Source organism: Pangasianodon hypophthalmus, chromosome 29, assembly GCF_027358585.1.
Source record: "Pangasianodon hypophthalmus isolate fPanHyp1 chromosome 29, fPanHyp1.pri, whole genome shotgun sequence".
Lineage (NCBI taxonomy): Eukaryota > Metazoa > Chordata > Actinopteri > Siluriformes > Pangasiidae > Pangasianodon > Pangasianodon hypophthalmus.
Window position 1 is genome coordinate 12,497,404 of NC_069738.1, and position 14,292 is coordinate 12,511,695.

Consider the following 14,292-nt stretch of genomic DNA (forward strand, 5'->3'; position numbering starts at 1 on the left):
ACTTTCTAGAACCACATTAAATAATAAATGAATAAATATACTATATGGTCAAAAGTACAGTATGTGGACACCTGACCATTACACTTATATGTTGTTGTTCCCCAAACTGTTGCCACAAAATTGGAAGCACCCAGTTGTATAGAATGTCTTTATATGCTGTAAAATTACAGTTTCCCTTCAGTGGAACTAAGACGCCCAAACCTGTTCCAGCATGACAATGCCCCTGTGCACAAAGCGAGCTCCATGAAGACATGGTGTGTGAAGGTTGGAGTGGAAGAACTCGAGTGTCCTGCACAGAGCCCTGACCTCAACCCCACTGAACACCTTTGGGATGAACTGGAACACCGACTGAACCCCAGACCTCCTCACCAACATCAGTACCTGATCTCACTAAATCTGGAATGGGATGTTCAGAAAGCACATATGAGTGTTTTGGTCAGGTGTCCACAAACCTTTGGTCATACAGTGTACCTAACATCCTTGGTTCTTAGACAGCCTCAGGATTCTTGACTGTGACATACTTATTTTCATCTTTAAATGCTAGCAGCAGGGTTTTTAGAAATTGTTTATGGCATTTCACCTTCAGCTCAAACAGTTATGAAATACTGTACCATCTAACCTACGGTTAATTTTTCTAGGTTTCTAGGTTTCTGCTTTCACCGCGGTCAGCAAGTTATCTACCGAAGTAGACCAATTCGCAAGACACACCTGTAGCTCCAGACTGCTCTGATTGTCAGTGTTGACTAAGTCAACTGCTACACAATTATACAATTATTATAAAATAGTTCCCAATTCCTTCAGGATAAATATGGTGTATTCAAAACCATGGAGCACTGGTATGTTCATTTTGCACTCTTTATTACTGCCAGTGTATTTCAAAGAAAAGAAGAGTAACCCTAACCTAAACCCCAACATTAATACTGACTCACTCTTCAACTCACTTAATTTTCATCCATTCATGCACAAGCAACATACTCGTACATTACTGTACGAGAATGCTGATATTCCTGTTCATCTTTAATCCAAGCTTGACTCTTAGGGAGGCAGGCTTCGAAAAACAGCTAGTTTCATTATAGCACTGATGGCCAAAAACAAATAAGCAAGGCAATAATAGGATAACCCATGCATATTAAAACAGTAAACACTGAGAGATGGGCTAAAAGAAGACGTAGGGAACGATAGAAACTTGGGGCGAGGGGTAGTAGGAGCTGGAATACTTTTCAGAAAGGTAAACACTACTAAGTAGGGCACGTAACAGGAGATGGGACCAAGCTAGGAGTAGGAGCGTGGACAAGAGCCAGACTGTGACACTGATTTACTAAATGTTTGTGTGTGTGTGTGTGTGTGTGTGTGTGTGTGGAAACACATTTAAAAAATTCTGAACAAAACATGGAACTGATGCAATGATGCTAAGGTATGGAAAATGTGTCTAAAGAAAGGCCATGACTGAAGCATGGGCTAAAACCATGCAATCTTTGTTTCCATCGGTCTTAGTGAGTGTATGATTTTCCATGTTAACATATTAACACCTCACATCTCTTCAGCCTACAAAATCAGATCTGGCTACAAATCTGTATAAACATCAGTGATGAAGATAGATTTTCCTGAGTGTACACAGTACAACGCACAACACTCACATATATGCACACACATATTTACACACATGCACTTATAAAAATGTTTAAACCTACCAATTGACGTGCTTTTCTCCTTCTCCTATAAAGACATAAAGTTAGTTCTTATTGTGCAATAACCACCATCATCTGCATTTTGAGTCTTGCTCCCACCTCCCTGATACTACCATCATCCAGCTGGTTTTATGGCTTTATGATTTAGCCTTCATTTCATTTAGAGAGACCAAGCTATATCTGAATGGACACAGCATCCTGAAAAGCTCAATTATTCTGAATCATTTCACTAAAGGGGGCTGACGCGGCCTTCCCGTTGTCGTTTGCACTGAAGGCAATTAAGGCACGACTGGGCTGCACAAATGCCATCCTGTCCCATTACTGCTGCCTGAGCAGCCACTCAGTCTTCAACGTCAAATCTAGCCAAGCCCCTCAACACACCTAAGAGCCTCCTTTAAACACAGACCTACCGTACACACCCATCTTTCCACTGGCTTGACATCATTTTGTTGTTTTTGCCTTCACATATTTCTCTCTCTCACACACACACACACACACACATTAAGCTGTATTTAGAAACTTACATCCCCTTGGATTACATTGGACATCGGTCATCTCCTAAAAAGAAGTACCGCTACATATGGGTCTTGAATGGATGACCGGCAACCGGGGATATCTACACATATTTCTGATCTCCAGTGCAAGCAAGGATGAAGCTCATTTCTGTGTTTGACTGCATTTCCTTGACCGTGTATTCCTTCACCTTCCTGCTTGGGCTCCCTGCCAACCTTCTGGTCTTCTTTGTCTATATGCGTAAAGCTCAAAAACACGGTGCTACTCCTAATGTAGTTTATACTATCAACTTGTGCTTATCCAATCTGGTCCTGGTTGCCTGGATGCCTGTAAAATCTGCCTACACTGTTCTTGAAATATGGATCCTACCAGAGTTGCTGTGTCCGATTTACAACTTCTTTGTTGTGGCCTCTCTTTATGGCAGTGGGCTCCTGCTGACAGCTGTGGCTGTTGGACGTTATCTGAGTATTGCCTTTCCGATCAGCTATAAACTTTATCGCCGTGCTCGAACATCCTGCGTGATCAGTGCTCTGCTGTGGGGTATAGTGCTTTTGCATCTCAGCTTAGCTTTGGTAGCAGAGAAAGGGGCCTACTTTGTGTCTCCATTCATGCCCAACTCATCAAAGTGCTATGAGAACTTTACGCGCGAGCAGCTGGATGTGCTGCTGCCGCTGCGCCTAGAGATGGCAGTACTGCTGTTTGCCGTGCCACTCCTGCTCTCTGTCTTCTGCACACTGCGCTGTCTAGCATTGGTGAAACGGTCTTGCCTTTCCGCTGGCAGCAAGCGGCGCATCCTGGCCATGGAACTCTCGGCGCTTGTGGTTTTTGTGGTATGCTACACACCATACAACGTATCTCACGTGGTGGGTTTCATCGAGGACGACAACGTGGACTGGAGGCGTGAGGCCATCGTCTCCAGCTGCTGCAATGTCTTCCTTGAGCCTGTGGTGATGCTGATCCTGTCGCCCTCAAGGCCGAAGGACCTGCTATGCAGACTGTGCTTGAAGCGGACACCCAAACAACATCACAAAGGCATTGTGCAGGTGAAGGACCCTCTGGCAACCATGCAAAGAGGGACGACGTCAATCAAATGACAGTTAGGCTCTGAATCTGTGAAAGAGACTTAATAATAACCGAACACTTGTGTAAGAATTCATAAGATGTATTACACGAGTTAGTCCTCCTAACTGCAACAAAGTGATGAGATGGATAGAAGATGTACTGGACACACATGCACCAAAACATATATGCCTATGGATGTCTTTGACGTGAAGAAGCAGTGGAAAATTTAAGTTACATGCTTGTACACGTTCGAATCTATATATGTGACGACTTTAAACACTAAATTTATTATAGAGGCACAAAACATTGTTAGGTTATTTATGAAAGGTGCTCTTAATATCAGCAAAAATTCAATTAGGCCTATTTGATAGCCTGTACATGATATAATAGATATCATATAATAATATAATGTACACAACTAATTTATATTGGGATCTATAAAACTGGGCAGCAAGAAAAACTGATGAAGCTAAATATATGTATTACTGAATTTACAACATATGCTGCCATGAATCATAAACTGAGAGTTTATCATAGTTTTTTATAGCACATTCTTTTCAGGGGTAAGTACATGACCCTGAGGGTACCCAAAAAAAAAATTCATTGTTCCTGTGTGATTACAGCATGGGAAAGAGAGAATATCCTGAGCAGTTTGTAAGAGATATTGAAAGAAATGACAGCGCTGCAAAGAGAACTCAAGTTCCTTTTAACACACTTAGCACTGCTTGACTTTACAGTATACAGTTATAGAAGAGAAATGATTTATAATCGCTATATATCCAGTGTCACGCAGATGAAGATGGGTTCCGTTTGAATCTGGTTCCTCTCAAGGTTCCTTCTTCATGTCGTCTCGAGGACTTTTTCCTTGCCACCGCCGCCTCTGGCTTGCTCATTAGATACAAATTAAAATTTCTGCAAAGCTGCTTTGTGACAATGTCCACTGTTAAAAGTGCTATATAAATAAAACTGAATGGATTTGAACTGAATTGAGAAAAAAGGGTTGGGTGAGCACAATTCACAACATCCACTAGAAAAAAAAAAAGAAATGAAGTCCGGGGCTACCACGGAACAGCCATGAAGAAATTGAAAATAATATTAAAGACTTGAAGGAACAAGAAGTCTTACTACTGAAATCTCCTAAATGAATCAGTGAAGTCCCAGCGTTAAATCCTCTCAGGAAATGTGAGCAACATATCGCACAATCCTCCTCGAAGGCACAACAGGAGACTTTAAAATCTATTTTTTAACATTTATTGTATATAGATAAGGATTATACATTATCTGTTGATATTTATTGTGTTCACTGAGGTGGTGAATATGCTGTTAAGATCCTAAACATAAGCAAGAGAAGTACAACATAAGGTAAAAAAAAGAAACTCAATTTTGTTATTTCAGAACGTTCAGTGATTAATAATGTGCAAAATTACAATCTCTGGGAATTTTAATTTTTTAACTTCTCTATCTCAATCCAGTTGTAAAAGCAGCTTAATGAACATTTTGACATTTTCAATATTTGGACAATGAAACATAATGTATATCAAGGTTTTGTGTTATTTTGTCATTATATATCATTAACAGTCTGTTGTTTTAAAGTGTTATTATTGCTGTAAAGTGTTGTAATAACAGTCCATTAAAATCTATTTTTGTAAATGCAGACTTGTGAATGTTAAAGAAGTGGATACCTCTCTCTCTCTCTTTCACACACAGACACACACACACACACACACACACACACACACAGAGTGTAGAGAATTTTCATAGAATTATCATAATTAATAATGGAGCTAATTAATGCTAAGCTTACACCTGAACCTAACACTAACCTCAAGCACAGCAACCAAAATGAAGCATTTTAGCTCTTATTATTATTATTATTATTATTATTAATTTGATATGTACATTTTTATAGGATAAAAATTGAATGTAAGATAAATAGGCTACAGAACATTATAATATTCGATCTTCAACATTTGCTATCAGCAATTTGTCATGCTATTGCTGTTTCTTTTGTTGATGTTCCCAAATTACATTTTTTAGTTATTTTAATTAACAGACAAAATTATATTTAAAAAAAAGAGACAAAATGTTTTTTGTTATGAATGGTCCACTAATTTGAATTTTCTGCAGAAAACATGAAAATAAACGATATAATAAACTTGTAATAGGGATTATTGTATCATATTATAACTAATTGCTAACAGATGCCTTTTTCACACTGGCTGAAGCAAACCTTTGGTTATTTTGATAAACCAACACTGGTTATTAGAAAGTAACACATTCTACTGTGCTTAATGTAAATGAAACTATAATTGATCAGAGATTTAATGTACATTGTTTAACAGAGATTTGGATTAGACCAAATGAAAACATAGCTGTAAATGAGGTTACAGCAATACACACACCATCTATTTACTATTTACAGTGATACGCTAGGCCAGTTTTCCTCCTTTGGTAATTTTTTTCCCGGAACATAAAAAGAAACTCTGTACTTTGTACTTTGATTGGACAATAACTTAGTCTGTGCTTAGTCTTTTTACTTTTAGTTTCTCCTCCAAAGGCATTTTGAAGAAAAAGGACAATACACTTCATTGTTTCATTTTCATTAAACCTGAGACTGTATTTCACATTCATCTTACCAGTCACTGCTGAGGACGTGTTAGAGGTGTGTCAGGAACATGGGGTGAAAAATATCAGCCCCAAGGCATATCGAACGTCTAGGGGACGTTTCACTTTGTGTAATCACCTGACACAGCTGTCACGGATAGTCTGCATGAATCTACAGTCTGGGCTAGAAAGAAATCAGCGCCAGCATTGCTTCTTCAAAACATTCTGTGATGGTGCTGTTGCGCTTCCACTAAAGTCCAGAATAATCCATCTTAGACACAGCAAATAATCTGATGTGGATGCCAAAAAATTAAACCATATATTGATATCTTTTTTATCTTTAAAATACAGAGGGCTTAGAATTTCTAGATCATTTATACCAGCCACCCATGCTCTAGGCATTAATAAAAATCTACAGGAAATCTAGTTGTTTTAGTAGAAAATGCAGAAATCTTTGCAGACTTTAATATTCGTTTTGATAATCCACTGAACCCTCTGAGATGTAACAGGACCCACTCATGATGGCAGACACACACCCTTTAATACTGAAATCATCTCTGAACACTACCTCATTCCATTTAAAATGCATCTTAGTTATAACATATGCACTTCACCTCACTACAGCATCAAACATAGAAACATACTGTACCTTGATTTATTGAAAATCTCTCTCGACATGGTTGGGGAAAAAGCTAGCATCATGGTGAAATGATCGTATTCACATGGACCACTCATAAGTTAGAACATAAATTGCGTTAAACTAAACTTACAGTCTTCCAAACTGCATAAAAGGAGCGACTTCTTAACTACAGAAAGGCTCTCAATGATGCTAAATCAGCTAATCTCTCCATTCTAACAGAATAATAAAAAAAACCTAGATTCTTATTTACAGTAGCAAAGTTAATTAGGAATAAAAGAGCCATCGAAGCACAAATTCCAACAGTATGACAGAAATGAATGAATATTTCAGTTTTGTCATGGAAGAAAATTTGAAGAATCCCACACGAACATGTGAAACTCTGCATGGACAATATCCCAAACTCAGGATTGAACCAGGAGAAGATTCTGCGCCAGAGCAAAATACAATTACACCTGTGAAAAAAATGCAAAATACATTACACAAACAGTATTGCTTTTCATTAATGGCATGCAGAAAACACACCACACTGAAAAGCAAAGCCTTCATCCCATTGCTCTTACACTGCTTGATCTATTTAATGAAAAACAGAGGATTGTTTTCAATAATTAAATGCTGAACTTGTGTCAAAAGTAAACGTGATCCACTTTTAAAAGCCATCCATGCCACTGCATTGCATCGGCAAGGAGTGAGATGAACATTTATCAGTGAAATTTCTGCGTATATTCTGCAACATTTTCAGCTGATCACATTGTGCTGCATGTAGTGTGTGCATGAAGTGTGCAGGAACGATACTGTCCTAAAACACAGGTGAAATTTCATCGATAAATGATGATCCACCTCCATACTTGTAGTATCTTCAACATGATCCGCATACTTACCTGAAATATCCAGTAGATGGAGATATTACTCTGTGTTACTCACCTAGGGTGGTATAATGAGGAATAATGAGAAAAAAAAGCAGAAAAGTCATGCCAAGTTAAGCATTTTGTTTGATTTTGTATTAAAACATTCACATTATGAACATAATCAGATGCCTCTTTCTGAGGTATGAAGATGTAACGCCGCTGAAAGTAAGTCTAAGAAATGTGAACTCTCCTAGGTTCTGCTGTGAGCTGTAAGTATTTAGTAGTAATTCTGAAAAGCCTGATGATTAAGGGTTCAGTTTAGCAGGAATGAAGAAACAATAACCCTATCATGAGCATTCCCTTATATGGGCAGCTTCTTTGATTATAACTCCACCCACGAGCATGGCTTAGACCTGTGATTGGACAGTGATTGCATTTCAGTATGGCACGAATACAACGCACAGATGTAAGAGGAATTACATTTACTTCTGTGAAGTTACGCTTAATTCTGCAGTATTTCGTTAAAGAGAACAAGCAATAAAGGAATAAATAAAACATGCATAACTATTCACCCCCCTTTCTTTCTAACTTTCCAACATTTTGTTGTGTTATAACCTGGAACTGAAATGCACTTAATTGGGATGCTATGTCATGAATTTACACAAAAAGGGGATCGGGGAGTGGGGATCAATTTTTTTTACATTTTTTTTTTTTACAAAATTATTTATGAAGAATAAAAGTAAATATTGTGATTGCATAAGTATTCACCCTTGCTGCTGTGAAACCCCTAAATCAGATCACAAGTCAGAAGTCACAGAATTAGTCGAATGGTGTTCACCTGTGTGAAATAAAAGTGTCATGTGATCTCAATATAAATACACCAGTTCTTAGAGTTTGTTAGAGAATATACCTAACAACATACCTAGCAATGAAAACCAAGGAGCATGAAAAATACGTCTAGGACAAAGTTCTGGAAGAGGATCAATCAGGGTTTGGTTGTAAAAAAATCATATCCCAAACGCTGAACCTCCCACAGAGCACCATTATATCCATTACTGTGATAAAAAAATTGAGACTAGGGCAGATGTTCAGGTTCCAACAGGATAACAACCCTAAGCATAGTGCCAAAGCTATTGATAGAGCAGTTCCAACAACGTGATTGTGCTAGAACGGCCCAGTCAAAGCCCAGACCTCAGTTTGACTGATAGTCTGTGGCAAGCCTTGGCAAGACCGACAGTCTCCAGCTAATCGGACAGAGCTTGAGCAAGGCACTATACCTAGTTATGTAGAAACCAACACAATCATATCAGCAGAGTGATTAGAATACCCCAGTTCAACAGACTGAATTAATTTCAGTGATTTTTCTCAAACTCATCAACTTGTATACAAGACACCTATCTTAAACAAGTACTATGAGTAATTGAATCTCTGTTAAAAAATAATAAACCCCTTCTCTAGCATGGACGTAAATCTTTTAAAATAGCAGTTATCAACCCACTGATTAAAAACCTGACCTTGACCCTAGCTGTCAAACTATAGACCAGTTTCAAACCTCCTCTTACAAAATATCCTAGAAATATCCTGGAAAAGGTTGTAAATCAGCAGCCAAGGAATCACACACAAGTATTTCGGTTAGGATTTAGGCCTCATCATATACAAAAACAGTGTAAACATAGTATTAGCTTTTTTTTTTTTTTTTTTTTACTGCTATGCTGATGACACACAGTAAGACCAACTGACAGACACAGGCTTAAAAGCTGAGGAATACGTAAAGCACATTAGACACTGGATGCTGAGTGACTTCCCCTTACTTCTGTAATTCCGACAGAAGTCCTTCTACTAGACAGCTAGAAGTAACCTTTCTGATTGTGTAGTAGCTCTGGCTGGCCTTTAAGTTGCATTATGTGTAACAGTGAAAGACATTGGTGTGATTATTGACTTGAGTCTCTCATCTGAAGCTCATGTAGATCACATTACTAGGATAGCCTTTTTCATTTCAGAACCATTGCTAAGCTAAGAAATACTGTATAATGTCATTACATGATGCAGAAACGAGTTCAAGCTTTTATTACCTCTTGGTTGGTCTTGCAGTCTGGATATTTCAGTAGATATAAAACAAACAAGCATAAACAGGCTCCAGGTAATCCAAAAAATGCAGCAGTCCTTACTAGAACCCCAAAGTCCAACCATATCATCCTTATTTTATACACATTACACTGGTCCAGGTTCTCTATTACAGGTGGTAAGTTTTATTCTTGTGGTATAACAGGTGTAATACATTACACTAACAGTGGTTATGACATCTTCCTGTGTTCCTTACACTGACCGTTCTCTGAGGGGTTGCTGAGCAACATTGTTTGGTGAGCTTAAAGCATGCATGAAGCTTGTAACAGGGGCTTATTAAATTTCCATGGGTTGAGACACTGCATCCACCCTATGATTTGATAAGGTAATCAGAATAGCTGAGACAAGGCAGAGCGCACTTTGCTCGCATACTCAGCACCAGGAGGACAGCTGCAAAACGATAAAGCTGATTTTCCATGGTGAGTGGTAGAACTCATTTGCATTTTTTTTCTTTTTCAAACTTTTACATCAGATAATGATGCAGAAGGATTTAAGCCAAGAAATATTAATATTAATTATATTGTGGATGCCATCTTCTGGCTACCTAAATGTATTACTTTTTGATATATTAAATATCTACCGTAACTACATTTATATTGTCATATGCAGATATACAGGACTGTGCAAAAGTCTTAGGCACATGCAAAGAAATGCTGTAGAGCAAAAATGCCTTCAAAAATAATGAAATTAAATGTTTCTGCTTTTTAAAAAAATACTATAAAGAGCAGGAAACAGTAATACATGAAACAAAGTCAATATTTGATGTGATGATCCTTTGCTTTAAAAAGAAAAGGCGTAGTCTCAGGTACACTGTGTTTTGCAGTTTCTAAGGAAATGAGCTGTAAGTGTTACTGAGCATCTTGCAGAAGCAGCCACAGTTCTTCTGGAGACTTTGACTGTCGACTCGCTTCTTATTTCTGCAGCGAAACCCAGCAGCCTTCATTATGTTTTTATCTGAAAAGTGTCTCTTACGTAATCTGCTGCTTTCTTTACTGACATACAAACATTTCTCTGTAGCATTTGATTTTGTGCTGGAAAACTGATGTTTGGAATCTAACATGTTTTTGTACTGACTCCATAATGTAGAAATCATAAAATAAAAATCAATAAAAAGGTTTGTACTAAAAAAAAAAAAAAAATAGAGTGTACTAAAAAAATAGGGACTTTTGCACAGTACTGTACATCCAATTTTTTTGTAATATTGTATTCTTCTGTCTCCAAGCTAATTAGTCCTGTCTTCTTCACAGTTTTGCAGCCGTTCACAGATGCTTTGTGAAAATTGGACTCAACACCATGTTGGTTAGCCAGCTGCTCTTGCCTGTGTACATCCTTACCTTCCTGATAGGGCTTCCTGCCAACATCCTCGCATTCTGTACCTTCTGCCGCAAGGTCCACCGCAAACCTGCCCCCATCGACATCCTCCTCCTGAACCTCACAATCTCTGACCTCATCTTCCTCACCTTCTTACCCTTCAAGATGAAAGAAGCTATTGATGACATGATTTGGAAGATGCCAGACTACCTGTGCCCCCTCAGCAGCTTTATGTTCTTCTCTACTATTTACACCAGCACACTTTTCCTGACAGGAGTTAGCATTGAACGCTACCTGGGTGTTGCTTTTCCAATCCAATACTCTGTTTACCGCCGGCCATGCTACGCCGTGATTGCCAGCCTGTTCTTCTGGCTTGTTGGCTCTCTGAACCTCAGCATTGTCTACATTGTGCCATTTTTGCCTTCGAAGAACAGCAGTGATGGTCACAGTCCAAACTGCAGTATGATGCAACCCTCAGAAATGAAATGTTACAGCAACTTTACCCAAGAGCAGCTCAGTATTCTGCTACCAGTGCGCCTGGAGCTCTTTGTGGTACTCTTCTGCATTCCCTTCATTATTTGTGGCTTCTGCTACATCAATTTCATTCAAATTCTCTCCCGGTTGCCTCACATCAGTCGGCGCCGCAGGCTGAGGGCTATCGGACTGGCCCTTGGAACTCTGGTGGTGTTTGCTGTCTGTTTCGGTCCCTATAATGCCTCACACGTGGTTGGGTTCGTCCGAGCAGAGAGTGAGGACTGGAGAGAACTAGCTTTGATCTCCAGTACTTTAAATGCCTGCCTAGACCCCATTATCTTCTACTTCTCGTCTGCAGCAGTACGAAGTGCAATCAGTGGCTTTGTGAAAGGAATGAAGGAGAAAGGTCATGTACTGAAGTGTGGGAAGAGTCAGTGTTGCCCCATGCTGGCCTCTGAGACTGAGAAATATAGAAACACACCTCCACCTGACAACCAGAGACATTCCTTAGGACAACTGGAATTAGCAGTTGCTCTACAGCTATAAAAACATTCATTGCTGTTTTAACTGCATGACCCCTCACTATTGTACTATTGTATGAATGATTTTAATGAGGATTAATGTAAAGAAAATTTCCAAAATATGCAGCTGCCTGGACATCATCTCATATGTGCACATATATTGTATATGCAGGCTGTTCGGGGGCTTCCCAACCCTCCACTGCCTTATCATCCTTTTGTTTACAAATGACTGATAACTGAAAAACTGGCTAGTTTTCAACCATGATCTAACATTTGTTCTTTAACATTTTTTTTTTTTTTTGGTTTAACATTGCTTCCGATGGGTTTTCACACACAAAGATTAATGAGCTCTGTTTGCTAGCAGGAGCTGTTGCATCAACTTGCCATGTTTTCTTTATTCAGCATGGCCTTTAGCAGAATGTAGGCTTGATATCTACTATATTGTATGCTGTATATTCGCAACCATACATCGATAAGAACTGGAAGAAGTGACTGGAAGAAGTGGAGCCAAGAAAATTCAACCTTCTACCTGAGAATGTGATTCGCGTGGTCTCTTGACCTACGTTTGTTTTAAGTTTTAAATAAATGTGATATCCTCTGACTGATATGTCTTGCAAAGTAGAATGTTTCCAGCTTTTCTAACATGAAAAGGAAAACAATTTTCACACTTTTTTGTTGGTAGATCCAGAGACGGAGTTAAGGAGTGGCTTGGGGTGTAACGCCTGAAATATACCATATGGCCAAAAGTTTGTGAAAAGCTGACCAAATAACAGCCAAATGTGTTTTGTTGAAAATCCCATTCCAGATTTAGTCCCTCTTTGCTGTTATAATAAGCTCCACTCTTCTGGGCAGGCTTTCATCAAGATGATGGAGCGTGGCTGTGGGGATTTGTGTTCATTCAACTACAAGAGCATTAGCGAGGTCAGGCGCTGATGTTGGTGAGGAGGTCTGGGGTTCAGTCGGTGTTCCAGTTCATCTCAAAGGTGTTCAGTGGGGTTGAGGTCAGGGCTCTGTGCAGGACACTCGAGTTCTTCCACTCCAACCTTCACACACCATGTCTTCATGGAGCTCGCTTTGTGCACAGGGGCATCGTCATGCTGGAACAGGTTTGGGCCTCTTAGTTCCAGTGAAGGGAAATTGTCATACTACATCGTACAAAGACATTCTATACATTCTATACATTCTAGACAATTATGTGCTTCAAAATTTGTTTCAACAGTTTGGGGAAGAACCACATATGGATGTGATGGTCAGGCATCTTCATACTTTGGCTATATAATGTATAATTGGCCACCCTAGTGGCCATATAGGACTTATGGGATATTAGAATTTTGTGAAACAAACCCTAGACATAACATAATTTCAAACAATCATGCAAAATGACTTCATAAAAGAGCATGTCCTTTCATTCTCATTTGTAAATAGAGAAAAGAAAATGTTGATAGGATCAGTTTCAAGCATATATTTAGTTTAACTTTACATTTAAACAGCGTGTGAGATGAGGTGGGTGGGGTAAGCGGCTATTCCATCTCTCTGGTGAAAAATGATAAGGAAATCTATTCTAATTCAATCCATTCTTCATGTCAAACCAGTTAGGACCGGACACTTATAAATCAATGTTGCCATATTGAATTGACTTTTCAATCCATCTACAGTTTAAAACTTCACTCTAATTGACTACATTCATTCATTCATCTTCAGTAACTGCTTTATCCTGATCAAGGTCACGGTGGATCCAGAGCCCTGGGTCCTGGGAGCACTGGGCATGAGGCAGGGATACACCCTGAATGGGGCACCAGTCCATCACTTGGCCCTATGCATACACACATTCTCACACCTAGGGCAATTTAGCGTAGCCAATCCACCTACTGGAATGTTTTGAAACCACAGAACCCGGACTAACCCCAGGCAGACATGGGCAGAATGTGCACAGAAACTCCACACAGACAGTAACCCAAGCTCAGCATCAAACCACAGCCGAATCTAAACGAAATCCTAGCCCAGTGTTATTGTTTGTTGGATCAATTAGATTAAAATTAGCTTAGCTGTCCATTTCAAACATGATCTGGCATCTCTGATACAAACGCATACTTTTCTTCACTAATGCTGTGTTCAACAGCATCTCAGTTTCAACCTTCAGAAAATGGTAACGCAAACACAGCTACAGAAAGGTGTGTGGACTTTCTTTAAAAAGAAGGCAGGCCTGATAACAAGCACTACGCAGTGTAGGAGTATAAATATAAAATATTAATTATGCTATGGTGAGTAATTAAGGTATTACACTGGGTCATATGGATTTTTACCTATAATGTGTATTTTATACACTGTTTTGTATTTTACTGTACTAAACACACTGACTTGAGTGAAAGTACTGCTGCTATAATGTCACTTAAAAAATTATTCAAACTACAGGGTGTTCCGAAAGTGTCCATACATAGGGGAAATTCACACTGTTTAGCAAAATGTCTTCCAAAAAGTTTCATAGTTAATTTATATTATTATTACATTTT

The 14,292-nt window shown here is 38.9% G+C and overlaps 2 protein-coding genes across 2 annotated transcripts; both read left to right on the forward strand.

Annotated features, from left to right (window-relative positions):
- The first annotated feature begins 2,313 nt into the window (after positions 1-2,313).
- si:dkey-211g8.9 (free fatty acid receptor 2) lies at positions 2,314-3,632 on the forward strand. The gene has a single exon (XM_026928541.3). The coding sequence runs from the start codon at positions 2,339-2,341 to the stop codon at positions 3,293-3,295; it is 957 nt and encodes a 318-aa protein (XP_026784342.1). The 5' UTR covers positions 2,314-2,338; the 3' UTR covers positions 3,296-3,632.
- Positions 3,633-10,404: 6,772 nt separating this feature from the next.
- Positions 10,405-12,521, forward strand: LOC113535204 (free fatty acid receptor 2-like). Its single transcript, XM_026928437.3, has one exon. It carries the CDS (start codon positions 10,770-10,772, stop codon positions 11,805-11,807), a length of 1,038 nt encoding a protein of 345 aa, XP_026784238.1. The 5' UTR covers positions 10,405-10,769; the 3' UTR covers positions 11,808-12,521.
- Positions 12,522-14,292: the final 1,771 nt, after the last annotated feature.

Excerpts from the sequence above, each read along its gene's own strand:
- si:dkey-211g8.9 (XM_026928541.3), top strand. The coding sequence starts at position 2,339 with ATGAAGCTCATTTCTGTGTTTGACTGCATTTCCTTGACCGTGTATTCC.
- LOC113535204 (XM_026928437.3), top strand. The coding sequence starts at position 10,770 with ATGTTGGTTAGCCAGCTGCTCTTGCCTGTGTACATCCTTACCTTCCTG.